Source organism: Delphinapterus leucas, chromosome 7, assembly GCF_059928025.1.
Source record: "Delphinapterus leucas isolate spDelLeu-1000000601 "Yukka" chromosome 7, BTC_Dleu_Yukka2, whole genome shotgun sequence".
NCBI lineage: Eukaryota > Metazoa > Chordata > Mammalia > Artiodactyla > Monodontidae > Delphinapterus > Delphinapterus leucas.
Genome location: NC_143135.1, coordinates 51,834,107 through 51,849,091, shown reverse-complemented (window position 1 = coordinate 51,849,091; position 14,985 = coordinate 51,834,107). Strand labels below are relative to the sequence as shown.

Here is a 14,985-nt window from a genome sequence, read left to right as displayed (position 1 = left end):
TAAATGGGCAAAGGATCTGAATAGACATTTCTCCCAAGAAGATATACAAATGACCAATAAGTACATGAAAAGATTCTCAACATTATTAGTCTTTAGGGAAATGCAAATCAAAACCACAATGAGATACCACTTCACACTCACTAAAATGGCTAGAATCAAACAGTGAGATAATAACAAGTGTTGAAAAATCTGTGGAGAAATTGGAACCTGGATACACTGCTGGTGTGAATGTAAATGGTGCAGCTGCTGTGGAAAATAGTCTGGCTGTTTCTCAAATGATTAAACATAGAAGTTACCACATGATCCAGGAAATCCACTCTTAGGTATATACGTAAGGGAAACGAAAACATATTCTACACAAAACTGTACGTGAATGTTTATAGCAGCATTATTCATAATAGCCAAAGGCAGAAACAACCCAAATGTCCACCAATGAACAAACAGATCAACAAAATGTTGTAAACCTACATATTGAATATTATTCAACTATAGAAAGGAATGAAAGACTGATACATCTACAACATGAATGAACTTTGAAAACACTATGATAAGTGAAAGAAGTTAGTCACAAAAGACCCCATAGTATTTGATTTTATTTATATGAAATGTTCAGAACAGGGAAATCTATAGCGATAGAAAGTAGATTAGTGATTGCTTAGGCCTGGGAGTGGGAGATAGGGTGACAGGGGTCTGATAGCTAAAGGGCGTAAGATTTCTTTTTGAGGTGATGAAAATGTTCTAAAATTGACTGTGGTGATGTTTGTACATATCTGTGAACATAACAAAAAAACAGTAAATTGTATACATTAAACGGGTAAATTGTTTGGTATGTGAATTATATCTCAATAAAGCTGTTTTTACCTTGCTTCACCCTAATCCCAGGTGTGCTCTGCATCTTTTCCCTCTTACACAAAGAAAACCACTTTTTATTTGTTGCTGTTGTATCCCCTGTCTCAGCAGAGGGTTTTTGTTGTTGTTTTTTTTTAATTCATTAATTTACTTATTTGGCCACACCAGGTCTTAGTTGCTGCACACGGGATCTTTGTTGCCACGTGCAGGATCTTTAGCTGTGGCATGCGGGCTCTAGTTCCCTGACCAGGGAATGAACCCAGGCCCCCGACACTGGGAACGTGGAGTCTCAACCACGGGACCACCAGGGAAGTCCCTCAGGAGATATTTTAAGTAAGGGAGCTAAAAGTAGAAAGTTGCTTGCAAGATACTCATTTCCTTTCGTTTTTTTTTTTTTTTTTAATACAGCATTCACTAGAGTTTATGACAAGCATCTTTGGGAACAACAAGAAGAGAAAATACGTCTCTTTTCAGAGTGATCATAAGCAAAATGATAGAATGACATATTTCCTCAAATTTTAAAGTTTTAAAATAGGAAGGTGATGAGACCTGAGCTCTGCTTGGTGCAGCATTTCAAGGAACTGGCAGGATTTTAGAGGAGATGGCCATGTGCCTAGACAGAGGCTTTGGAGTTCATAGCCTCAGCCAACTTTCCTGGCCATACCTGAATGGTATGCAAGGAGAAAGCTGTCAGAGTTCCAGAGACCACTATGACCCTGGACAATACAGATGTTAGCAGAAACCTTGATGAACTAGAGCTATCTGCTCTCTTTCCCCAGTATCGTTTAAAGCCTGGGTTGGAGATGAGAATCCCTGATATTGATGAAAATTTAATTTCTTGCTACCTTAACAGAATGAGAAGTTTGAGTATCTTAATTCATTTTTTTTTTTTTTTTTTTTTTTTGCGGTACGCGGGCCTCTCACTGTTGTGGCCTTTCCCGTTGCAGAGCACAGGCTCCGGACGCGCAGGCCCAGCGGCCATGGCTCACGGGCCCAGCCGCTCTGCGGCATGTGGGATCCTCCCGGACCAGGGCACGAACCCACATCCCCTGCATCGGCAGGTGGACTCTCAACCACTGCACCACCAAGGAAGCCCTTTAATTCAATTTTTAAAGACAATAAATAAAAGGTATATATTAGGATCAAGAGAGCTATTCTCTTTCATAACCACAGTTAGGGTTGCCAGATTTAGCAAATAAAAATGCAGGACACCCTGGGCAAATTCCAACAGAAATGAAAGCTTCTGAGCTTCCCTGACTAGGAAGACTATTATACTCCCTCTTCTGGACATACTTAGATACCATTCTTGTATTTGATGAGTTCTGGGTCCTCTTGGTTACCCTTCAATTCCTAAGCAACAAGCTGGAGATGCTGGGCAGTTTCTGGTAACCAGTTTATGTCTGTCATGATCTTGCTGATAAAATTGAGGGCTGGTTGACTCTGGTATTGAATTAGAACTTGTATTTCTCCCATCTTTTATACTTGCCCTATATAGTTATATCTCTTGAAAGTTCTGTTGACTTAGTAGTGTTTCTCAGAATAGAAATAGAATTGTCTTATAAAAACCACTGCTTAATCAAATTTAATATGTATATAAATCATCACTGGATCTTGTTAAAATTCAGATTCTGATTCAGTAGATTGGGATGGGGCCTGAAATTTTATATTTCTAAATAAGCTCCCAGAGGATTAATAGACTGGTCCTCCTATCACACTTTGAGTAGCCACCTATGTCACAATCAATAGATATCTGTTAAATATGTACGTACCTAGGCCCTATCCCCATCCCAATGCACTGATTCAGAATTTCTGGGGCAGTGTCCAGGAATATATATATATATATATATATATATTTTTTTTTTTTTTTTTTTGCGGTATGTGGGCCTCTCACTGTTGTGGCCTCTCCCGTTGCGGAGCACAGGCTCCGGACGCGCAGGCTCAGCAGCCATGGCTCACGGGCCTAGCCACTCTGCAGCATGTGGGATCTTCCCAGACCGGGGCACAAACCCGTGTCCCCTGCATCGGCAGGCGGACTCTCAACCACTGCGCCACCAGGAATATATATATATATATATATATATATATATATATATATATATATTTTTTTTTTTAGGAATATATATTTTAAACAAACTCCTAGGGAGACCAATGGTCTATGGGTTTAAAATGCCCTCTACCTTTTTCTCTAGTTATTAACTTTTTATCCTTCAAAGCTCATTGCTGGTCCCTTCTGTCACTTGTTGCTCTTATCGACTATCTCACACTCTAAATCCTTAACAGTTGTCTGCAAAAAGCACTTGCTGTTTATCATGGGCTATCTTTTCTTGCATACATCCTGTCTGCCCAGACAGATTTTACTTCTTGAAATGAACAATTGCATACTTTCTTGTAGCCTCAGCCCCTGGCATAACGCTTAGCATAGAGTACATGTTTAATTAACGTTCATCGCAGACAATAATGCTGATGATAGTGAATGATGAATCTCTCCAGGACTCATGGCTATTTCCCAGGACTTGTGTGATTAAAACAACCCGCTGACTCCATAAAGGAAACACCCAACTGATTAGCAAAAACTGTAATTCCCAACCACAGCACGTTATTTTTTAGGGATTGGTGCTACAATCCTTTTGTACCGTGGTACTTGGGATTTTATTATGGTAAGTGGCATTTTTAAAGGAAAGAAAGTAATACTTTGAATTTATTATGTCTTTTATCTGTGAACCTCAAAGCATTTTAAAGCCATTCATTAAGTTACTGTAGCCAAGATGTAAATATTATTACACTCTCCTTGCAAAAATGCTGACCAGAGAAAGAGTTACAAGATACTCGATCAAAATCATGGAGCCATTGTAAGGCTACACCAAGAAACTCAGGAGCAGCTGCGTCTGACAGGTAAGCACTTCTCAGCATCTCCCACACCTAAAGTCGTGTGACTTGAAAGGTGAGCATTCTTGTAGAAGAGAGGAGGCCAAAATAAGGAGAAATTTAAGACTATTTCAATAATCTTTCTTCTTCCTCTGTATTCCTACTGCCATTGATTTTTGCACTCTCTTATTCATTCTTATGTTATGGTTAAATGCTGACACGTCTTCTCTCTTTCACAACTTGATTTTTGTTTTTCCCCAGTCATCTTGTTCTTCCTGCCTCCCAGTCCACTGTAGCAGCAGAGCAAAAACAACTGCCATCTGAGACCTGAAATGAGGTTGGAACCCTTGTTCCATCACGAATTCTGCCTCTTTGAAAAAGTCGGTTCACTCAGAGGCAGTTTCCTCTTTGTGTGTAAAATGGGGATGGATCACGTCCATTTACTCTGTCACACGACGGTTGAAACGACAAAACGCGATTCGTAAACTGTAAAGCACTTAATGGGTATCAGCTGTCCCCTTACTGTACCAGTCCTTGTTTAATTTAATTGAAGCCCAGAGCCACAAACCGCAGCGAACCTAACACGGACAGGGCGTGTCTGTAGGGAACAGCCTAGAGGTAGATCTTTTTTCCTTTGAGAAAACGCAGGGCGCGGAGCTGCCGGGAGTTGTAGTCTTTGCGGCGGCCTCCACATACCTCGAGGAAAGAAAAGAACTACAACTCCCGTGACGCCGTGCGGGGACAGCTCCGCGCACCCTCCCGCCGGCGGGCGCCCCAAGACCAAACGGGAGGGGGCCTACGCGCGCGACGGGGATTCACAAAGCGATCCCTGAGGCGGAGCGCGTTGTGGTGGCCGTAGCGGCTGATCCAGAAAATGAGACGCGTGGGAGTGTGTGGGGGTTGTAACAAGGATAAAACACGTGGAAAAAGGCAAATTAAAAAACAAAAAGGGCTGTGCCCTAATTCCTCACCACCCCGCGGGTCCTAACTTGCGCAGCTCGGGAGACGTCGGAAGCGCGCTTCCCGGCTCGCGCCTCGGGTCTCGGAAGCTTAAGTCAGTGGGGTTGGGAAGGGGCGGGGCCAGCGGCGCGGTGGGCGGGGCCTAGAGTGCGAGTGCGGCGGCCGCGGCGGGGCCACGACCCAGACATCTAGGACTGTTGTTCTCTCGCGGTGGGACCGCCTCAGTCTGGTCGCCCAGAGAGACCAGGAGCTGGTCTAGTTGGGAGCGGGGCGGCCGCGTCCCCCCTCTCTCCTGCTTCCCCAAAGCTGCGGCAGGAGCTGGCACAAACATCCTGCGGTTGGTCTCCGATGCCCTTCAGTGAGGAGGGGCCGTCGGGATCCTGGTGAGCGCACGTCAAGCCCCTCCAGCTACGTGTCTTTGCCGGCCCCCCAGGCCCGCACACCCAAGTCTGGCTGCCATGGCTGAAAACGCAGAGGGGGACCTGAACTCCAACCTACTCCACTCCCCCTATCACACCGGGGACCCTCAGCTAGACACGGCCATCGGGCAGTGGCTCCGTTGGGATAAGGTGGGTATCTGGTCAGCCCGGCATCCGCCCCCTATCACTCCGGCGACCCTCAGCTACACACGGCCATTGGGAGTGGCTCCCTTGGGATAAGGTGGGTACCTGGTCAGCCCGACATCCGCCCCCTACCCAGTGTACGCCCTTTCCCGTCCCCACCCGGTGCTCGGCAGGCTGTGGGGGAGATGGCTCAGGCCATGCGGCAGCGGCTAGCGGAGCCGGGCGTTGCCACCCACCTATGCCTGGGCTGCTTCCCTGGGACCGTCTGAGCTGGGAAAGAACGCCTGTAGTCCCTTCCTTTTGCAGTGCGCGAAAGTGCAACCTCCCTTCCTCCCATCCTCCCCCCCCTCCAAGTGTATGTCATCCCTCTTAATCCAAAAAATAATAATTATCGTCGTAAGCTATATCCTTAATACATCTGTTTCCTTTCCCCTTTCTTTCTTGACTTCCTTCTCTGCAAATCTGAAAGTGGTTTTTTGCTCTGTTCTTGGACGCTATCTAACCGCTATCCTTTTTAGTTCTGTTCTGGTGTGTTTCCACCTTGCGTCGCTAGGTAGTCGCTGGTCTTTTATCGCTCCCTTGTATTCTCTAATATCACCTTTTGCTCTTGAGAAAGATAAGGGTTCTCTTTCTTTCTCTGGCCGGGAGTTATTTTATGGAAGTATCCTATTCCAAAAATTATGTTTTCCAGATTTCATGTGATGCTCCTGATACAGAATTGTTTTTGCTTTACCCATTCCTCCTCTATTCCGCCCCCACCCCCTCCAAATTGTTGCGATGATTTCATCTTGTGCAGGCATATAGGATGGATATGTGAGAGCTAAAATTAAAATGCAGTTATTTCACTTGTAAGAGGCCGTTGGCTCCAACAGAGGAAGATAATCCAGGCTTTTGCTTTGTCGAATGCATTAAATGAATTTGTTGAAATAGAGAAGTCGACATATTTTAAATGGAATTAATAATACTGAATTAAAGTATTAGTGTGGTAATATGTGAAATCATGTTATTCAATTTCCTAAAGGATTATTAGCTTTCTTAAAAAGTTTTTTTTCACTTTGTTCAGTCATTCATGCATTCAGCAAAAAATATCCATTGAGCACTGGGTAGTGCTTCAGGGCCTTTTAGGTCCAGCGTATGCTGGTGGTGAGGAAGCTAGAAAGGGTTCCTGCCCTCGAAAAGCCTTCAGTCAGCAGATGAGGAAGACCAACAAATAAGCAATTATGAGTTATTTAGTATTACTTGATCATATGTATCTTGGACATTCTAATTCCTCCTGTGGAGTCTAAACAAGTGCGGCTCAAACTTTACAGTGCTTACAGATCACCTGGAGATCTTAAAATGCAGGTTGTGATTTAGGACACCTGGGGTGGGGCCTGAGCTTCTGCCTCATAATGAGCTCCCAAGTGTTACCAATGCTGCTGGGCTGTGGACCACACTTTGAGTAGCAAGGCTCTAGAGTGTTCTGACTGAGATACTAGAGAGCTGACACCCTTCTTGTAGGATTTGACCATATATATAAAAAATATGTATGTATATACATATATATTTTTTCAATCAAGTGTGAAAAATCTGTGGTATCCCATTAATTATCATAAGGATGTGCAAAATGCAAATAACTTTAAATCCATTAGGTTATCTGGTGAGCTTATGCCACCCAACTCAAAAGCTATGTGACAGCAGGAGCTGAATAGCAAATTATTAGGTAGTGGAAAAACAATGATTGAAACCTAAAGCTGGCCTCCTTACATCCATAATTATTTTTATTCACATTTGGAAGTGAAACCACATTTTTCCCCTGCCTTTTTCATGCTGTCTCTCTTTTTCCTTTTGAGCTATTGATGTATTTTTGTATTTCATCTACTTATTAACAGTGTGGAAACTCAGTAAGAAAAGCTGAACTTTTTATTTATTAATTGCCTGCTGTGAATATAGTTCCTTGTTGTGAAAGGATACAAAAGAAGTGAAGATTCAGAGATTGCTCTTCTACTTTTGGTTCATTAGGGAGGAGGAAGCCTAATAGAAATAAAGGAGCTAAGGCTTAGCATACTGTGAAATGATATATACTACAAACTGACTGTATAAATATCTTCAGCAGGGATATCTAACTAAATTACAAGTGAAAGTTATCCTTATATGTTTAATATAGTTAATTGCTGTTGTTTAAAGCCATCTGCTGTCAGTAAATGGATGTGGTTGCACTTGTGTCTCCCTAAAGTGAAAGGAAGATTTATGAACTTCAAAGACACTTGTAGAATTCCAACACAATTTAATTTCCTAGTAACTATTATGTATGTCATAGCCTTTGGCCTTTCAACAATAGGAGTTTGTTTTTCATTGCCATGGGTGAAATCTTTTGTTCTCTTTAGGTGCCAGTTTTTTTTGTTTTTTTGCGGTACGTGGGCCTCGCACTGTTGTGGCCTCTCCCGTTACGGAGCACAGGCTGCGGATGCGCAGGCTCGGCGGCCATGGCTCACGGGCCCAGCCACTCCGCGGCATGTGGGATCTTCCCGGACCGGGGCACGAACCCGTGTCCCCTGCATCGACAGGCAGGCTCTCAACCACTGCGCCACCAGTGAAGCCCTAGGTGCCAGTTTTGACTACACTTTTCCTAATGGGTCTGTTGATTTGATTTTTTAAAAAATATTACCTGAATGAATTAATATTTATTAATTGTCCATGCTATACCTAGATATTGTTGGGGTATACTAAAATGTAAAAAGACTATGAAATACATATACATGTAAAAAGATAACGCAAGGGTGGTATTGGTGGCAATTAAATGGTTTATAGGCAGTCAGTTTTTATAGTAGTTTAAAAGTAAGTGACCTGTGGACTGTGTAGTCAAGGAAGACAATAAGAAGATGGGATGCATCTAAAAAGAATGAGGAGAGCTTTCACTGTGAGGGGAAGAGAAATTAATTTATATTTAAAGTGCCCTCTACATACAAGGCACTGGCTGAAAATCTGTGGGAGACACAAAGATGAACTAGATATGGATTGTATCTTCAAAGAAAATAGAAGGGAAAATAAAACAAAAGCTCACAAATATAATACAGGGAGCAAGTAACAAGTGCCTTTAACAGATAAATAGATTTAAATAAGTTTAATAATTATTTAATAAAAATAATATTTACTTAATTGATCCCTCTCTTAATGAGAAAAATACTTTTAATTAGTAAGCAAAGGTGTATCTACTGTAGATAGATAGTGTAGGTAAGCTAGGCTATGATGTCCCAGGGCACTGAAATGTAGAGTGCAGAAATGTAAAATAATAGATCAGACCAACAGCATTTATTGCATTACACGTGGATGGCATATGTGATCTTCCAGCACAGAGAAACTGAGTTTAATACCTGATTAATACCTATTTATTTTTTTTATAGTGAAAAAAAGAACCTACCAAATGCCCTGATTCTTGATGACTCCGGTGAGGCACATAGTACTAAGACATAAGTTGATCTAAAGGCAATTTGCTACTTGCCTAGGTCACCAGTATTGCTAGTTTTAGCCTTGGTGGGTGGTGTTCTTTGAAATCTCTTCATGAAAAAGGTGTTATCTGTGCTGAACCTTCAGGATTAATTAAAATTTAGACTTGTCAACATTGAGAGGAGGAATATTCCAAGTAGAGATAAAAACATTAATGTGTATACTTAGAATATTTGTTTCTGCTGTAGCTTAGGGTACATAGAGAGAAATTGTTGGAAAGGCATGTAGACCAGGTCATAGAAACGCATTAGTATGTCGTTAGTGGCCTTGAATAAATAAAGGTGTATGTAAGTGTTAAAAAGAAATTAGTGCAACAAGACAGGGGAGGTCCCATGTACCCCTTCCTGTTCCTATGGAGTGGCATTCTGTTGTGCCGTTTAGTATAGTCCAGAATCTGACCCTTGGTTCCTATACCTTCAGACTAATTTGTTAGTCTGTCTTGTCTCAGGATGGACTCACCCGGCTCAAGGTTACAGAAACTGATGTCTGAATTCAGAATGCTGTTTTATTAATTTATGGTACAGTTGTAATATAAATAGATTTGTCTCAGTCAAGCCATTTTCTAGATGCACCATAAGGGAAGTCAAAGAATCAGAATATTTTTAGTGATTGTGAAATCAAATCACAGGGAGTCAGATATATGGCATAAATGTTTAACAGCATTAGCCTGTAATAAGTAAATGCATCAGTCTCTATGATGGGACTGTCCTACCACTGGAATCCAACAAGTCTGTGGATCAAGGTGTTCCTCCTCCAGGCAATGCACAGATGACTCTTCTACAGTGCTCTCCCCTTCTATCTTTTAGAGCTGACTAAGGCCCTCAGTTCCTTCCTACGTCTTTCTTTCACAGCTTTCATACATTCTATCAAATTACAGACAAGTCTTGCTGGCCTAGACGCCAGGTTCTCTTTAACATGACAACTCTCTCCTGTTTTTGATATGCTGTAAATTTTAACTTTTTGAAAACAGTCTTATCAAAGATATTAAGCACTGGCCAAATTTGGGTGTGTGAATGTATGGGTGGGGAGTGGGATGAGACCCAGGGCAGAGCTGCTTAGCCAGATGTAGCAGCAACAGCTACATACATATTGAAAACAATATGGAGGCAGGAATTGGCTTGGCGTTTTGAGAAATAATGAGTAGAGTACTATGGTCTCAGAATGTAGGTCTATGTTGAGAAAGAGTAGAAGGTAAAGGTAAAGATAAGTTAGTTAGGTTAGGGTTATGAAATGCCTGAAAATAGAAATAAAAGACTTCATTCTAAAGTCAGTGATTTTCAAACATCTAGCAGTGAAAGTTTTTCAAGCAAAATATAGCCCAAATTGTTTTAAAAGTGGTGAATGAATTTCCTTTTAAATCATCATCATGTGATGGAAAACACACCCATGAAGCACCTCTACAAAGGTTGTCTAGTCCAGTTTCATTGTGCAGAGACCCAAAGAAGTTGTGGAAATTATCAGTTGTGTTGGGTAGAGCCTGGACCAGAACTTGGATCTGCCACCTAGTTCAATCCAATTTTTACAATACTGGTCTATATTACATTTTTTGTTCACATTTTTCTAATACTTTACATAATTTGGCATTTAATCAATGAAGAGCACTTATCACCTTATTAATTTTGGAAAATATTAGTGCTTATTACTTGAATTTATTTGTGTAGTGTTTCAAACCTTGATGATCTGAATCATTTGATATTCACAGCAACCGTGTATGGCAGGCAGGCTAGGTAGTAGTTATCCCTATTTTTATAAGTAAAGAAATTTAGTTTCAGACAAGGAAAACGACTTGCTCAAGGACATATGGCTTTTAAGTGGTACACTTGGTACCAAACCTAGGATATCTGACCTTTACTCTAGTTTTCTTATCACTGTACTAGACTCTAACCTGAATATTTAGTAAATGTTAGTGACATAATAAACCAAGTTTCAAGGACCTCATTAAAACCATTTTACTGAGTTTTGTGAAAGCTGTGGTAGGCTGTAATATTCTGCAGAATAAATTGCCATGAAATATTTTTTAAAAGAGGTGAATTTGCTGCTCAACAGTTGCTTAGGTTTCCTTGGCAACAACATTCTCCCTCTGTCCAAGAGATTTAGTACATATAAATAAGGGTTTGGAGATACACACACACACACACACACACACACACATTTTTTTTCTTTCCAAATTTCTTACATTTGCTCTTCAGTTTCTACCATTTTATTTTTTAATTTATTTTTATTTCAAAGAAATACGTGTTTATGATTTTTAAAAATTAGTACAAAGGTATTATAATAGAAAGTGGCGTTCCTAATTGCCTCTTCTCATCCTCAGTTTGCTCCTTAAAAACCATTTTTAACTGTTTGTCTTTAGTTATTCTCATGACTACCATCAAAAGACTAAATAATATGCTAGTACCACTATTCCTTGATTTGTTTTGGATATTATCTGTCAAATACATACTATGAAAAATGAGAGCTCACTCACACTGTTCTCCACCCTACCTAAACTTTTTTTTTTTAAGATTTTTTTCTTTGATGTGGACCCTTTTTAAAGTCTGTATTGAATTTGTTACAATACTGCTTCTGTTTTATGTTTTGGTATTTTGGCCACAAGGCATGTGGGATCTTAGCTACCTAACCAGGGATCAAACCTGCACCCCCTGCGCTGGAAGGCGAAGTCTTAACCACTGGACTGCCAGGGAAGTCCCCACCCTGCCTAAATTTCATTATGCCATTAGTTTTAGTTATTCTTTTGAAAGCTTAAATAATGTAATCAGTGCTAACAAAGTCTCCAGAACAGTAAGCTTAGCTCACAAATACAGAGCTCCCAATTGGCCATTTTATTTGAGAAGAGATTGGCAGAAAACATACCTATGTATACAAAACCAGAGAAAACCCATACCAGCTTCCCAGAAAAATCTGTGGATATCAATGACTAACCCAGGATCAAGTTATGTAAAGAAAACAAGCAGCATGAAAAATAAAAACAAAGCAATGGACCCAGAAAGGAACTGAGGTAAATAAGGGAACATAAGAACTTAAAATCTTAAAATTAAGTTTAAAAGGATAATTATCCCATCAAACAAGGAAAGATGCTATGAAAAAGGAAGAGGAAAGAAGAATGAGCTCTTGGGAGTTAAGGAAAAAAAAAAAAACTGTATTCCTCCACCCCCTGCCAAATGCAATAGAAAATATAAAAGCACAAGTTGAAGAAACCTATAGCAAAAGGAAATAGGAAATATGAGGGAAGCTGACATGAAGGAACTACCCCAGGAGTCCAGTGTAAAGAAATCCCAGGTGACAACTGTGTACTAGTTTGACATTGGGCTTCAAAGAAATGTATCGTGAAAAAGAATGCAGTGTCTATGCCATAAGTAATAAAAAGCTGGAAGATGTTAATGATAATGTTGAAGATGGCATGTTATTTCTGGCAACAGCAACATCAAAAAAAGAAAAGCAGTTATCCACAGATGGAAGAAAGGGAGGAAGGGGAGGAGGGAGGGAGGGGAGGAAGGAAGGAAAACAGACCTGAATAAGCAAGTTATGGTTCAAAACTGAAGAAAACTAAAACAGGGCATGATTTTGAACAATTAATTGATGGAGCTTAAGGAAAAAAAAAATCCATTTGATCTCAATACCTTCAGAAGACACAAGGTGGGCCTGGTGAGAAGGAAATTTTATCCAAGCCCACTACTAGAGTCTGTAGTGAACAATATTTAGACGATCTTAACCTGGTACTTATTATTTTCAATGTTGAGGATCAATCTGAAGACAAAACAGAAAATTTTAATTTTTTATTGAGGTAAAAAACATAAAATTTACCATCTTAACTTTTTTTTTTTTTTTTTGCGGTATGTGGGCCTCTCACTGTTGTGGCCTCTCCCATTGCGGAGCACAGGCTTCCGGACGTGCGGGCTCAGCGGCCATGGCTCACGGGCCCAGCCACTCCACGGCATGTGGGATCTTCCTGGACTGGGGCACAAACCTGTGTCCCCTGCATCGGCAGGCGGACTCTCAACCACTGCGCCACCAGGGAAGCCCTCATATTCACATTTTTATGAAACAGATCTCCAGAACTTTTTAATCTTGCAAATCTGAAACTCTATACCCATTAAAGAAGTCCCCTTACCTCCCCTCTTTCCAGCCCCAGTACGAGATGTTAACAGCAGGGGAAACAGATTGGGTGGGAGGATTTACGGGAACTACCTGTATTATCTGTTCAATTTTCTGTAAACCTAAAACTGTTCTAAAAATTAAAGTCCGTGAATTTAAAAAGTACTTATACTTGAAAGGGAAAGGATTCTTATTTGAAAGCACTTTCTTTTTTCCCACCTGAAAATTTCAAAATAGGTAGACTGGCTACTTCTGCTTTTTATTTGGGGGTCTTCTTTGCCCTGTTTTTTCTTTTATAAAGGTTTTTTGTTTAGTTCCTTTAAGTTTTCTACAAGGCTATTAGAAGTCTATTTGGATATATCTTTAATCTGGAATTATTTTTTCCCCATCTCTTCCTTTCCTCCTCTTTGAAAAAGCTAATGAAAAGGAATTTATCTTTATTTGGTTCTTCCGAATTGTACTTATAAGATACATTAAATTAACCATAGAATGTAAATGTTATATTCCACTAGCTCGGATTTTCATGGTCCCTCCCCGGATAATCTAAATTTGGTTTCTTTTATCTATCTTTGTGGAAAGACAGTATGTTTTGCTTATTTGGTGGTTTTTACCTATTTCATATTTCATATGTTTAGAAACACTCTTCCCCCAAATAAAAGGTTGGTTAGTAATTTAGTGTAGATTTTACTAAAGGAGTATTTTTTTCATAAGTCACTCTCTACATTATTGCTAATTAGTACTGAGGCTGCTGCCCTCTGGTGTTGGGAGTTAATGGAGAAAATGATTAATGCTGGTGGAAAGAATAAACAGGTAGTGTATCCAATCCTGCATGGGATCTTTTACACCAAATAATTTAATGAGCACTATACCTTACCAACAAAACTATGAAAATGGTCTTACTGAATGCCCAAAAGAATATGAAAATTATAATGTAAAAGAAAAATACTATGCTTCTCAGATACAAAGTCATCTTAGCTTTCGGCTCACCAGACTTAACCTTGTTAGAAAATCTCTTCAGTGTAAGTGGTAGTTTCGTTTTGTGGTCTCTGCTTCAGAATTTTCTCATGTCATTTTCCCTCTGAAATATTCCATTATTCATGTAGGTAAAAACTATAAAAAAACCTAAATGCCCACCAATAGGGGAAAGGATAAATAAATAAACTAGAACACTGCGACATTTGAAAAGAATACACATATCTACATGTATTGAGGGACCTCCAAGATTTATTGAATGAAATGAGCAAGTTCCAGAGCATCGTGTACAATTTGATACCATATATGTAAAATAAAAAGATAAAGCAAAACTACATTTCTCTAAGTATGTAGATGTAGATAAAGGTCTGGAAAGATACATCACATACAGTATTGGCTCCCCTAAAAGAGGGGTCTGGGAATGATAATAGTCAAAGATCTCTGTAGCTTTATTTGTGTTATTAGTATTTCTTAAAACAGGAAAGTGTATTGATGTACTTATAATTAATAATTAAAAGTAAAAATTCAAACATGAACAAAGAACAATTAAGTGGTCAACTGTCTGGTACTGGTTTCTAAAAGCAATAGGAGTTCAAAGTCAGGAAGACTTTATGTAAGAAGTAGAATTTGAGCTGGGCCTTGAAGGTTAAGTAGGATAGGAATAGATGGTGGATATGGGGGCAGAAAATTTAGAGTGGGAGAAATAGAGTAATAAAATAGAATGAAACTGATCACGGAAATGAAACTGAACAGGGGACATGCAAGAACAATGAAGAGATTTCTTTTTAAATTGAGGTATAGTTGATTTATAGTATTATATTAGTTTCAGGTGTGAAACAGTGATTCAAACTTTTTATAGCTTATACTCCATTTAAAGTTATTATAAAACAGGGCTTCCCTGGTGGCGCAGTGGTTGAGAGTCCGCCTGCCGATGCAGGAGACACGGGTTCGTGCCCCAGTCCGGGAAGATCCCACATGCCGCAGAGTGGCTAGGCCCGTGAGCCATGGCCGCTGAGCCTGCGCGGTCCGGAGCCTGTGCTCCACAACGGGAGAGGCCACAACAGTGAGAGGCCCACGTACTGCAAAAAAAAAAAAGTTATTTAACATTGGCTATATTCCATGTGCTGTACAATATATCCTTGAAGCTTATTTATTTTACACATAGTAGTTTGTACCTCTTAATCCCCTGCTTCTA

The 14,985-nt window shown here is 40.2% G+C and overlaps 1 protein-coding gene across 1 annotated transcript in view; it reads left to right on the top strand.

Annotated features, from left to right (window-relative positions):
* Positions 1 to 4,423: 4,423 nt before the first annotated feature.
* PGM2L1 (phosphoglucomutase 2 like 1) overlaps positions 4,424 to 14,985 on the top strand; it is a 71,491-nt gene continuing 60,929 nt past the window's right edge. The window contains exon 1 of the mRNA XM_022593797.2: positions 4,424 to 5,243. Coding sequence (XP_022449505.2) covers positions 5,133 to 5,243 — 111 coding nt within the window. The 5' untranslated portion in view covers positions 4,424 to 5,132. The remainder of the gene's footprint in view (positions 5,244 to 14,985) is intronic.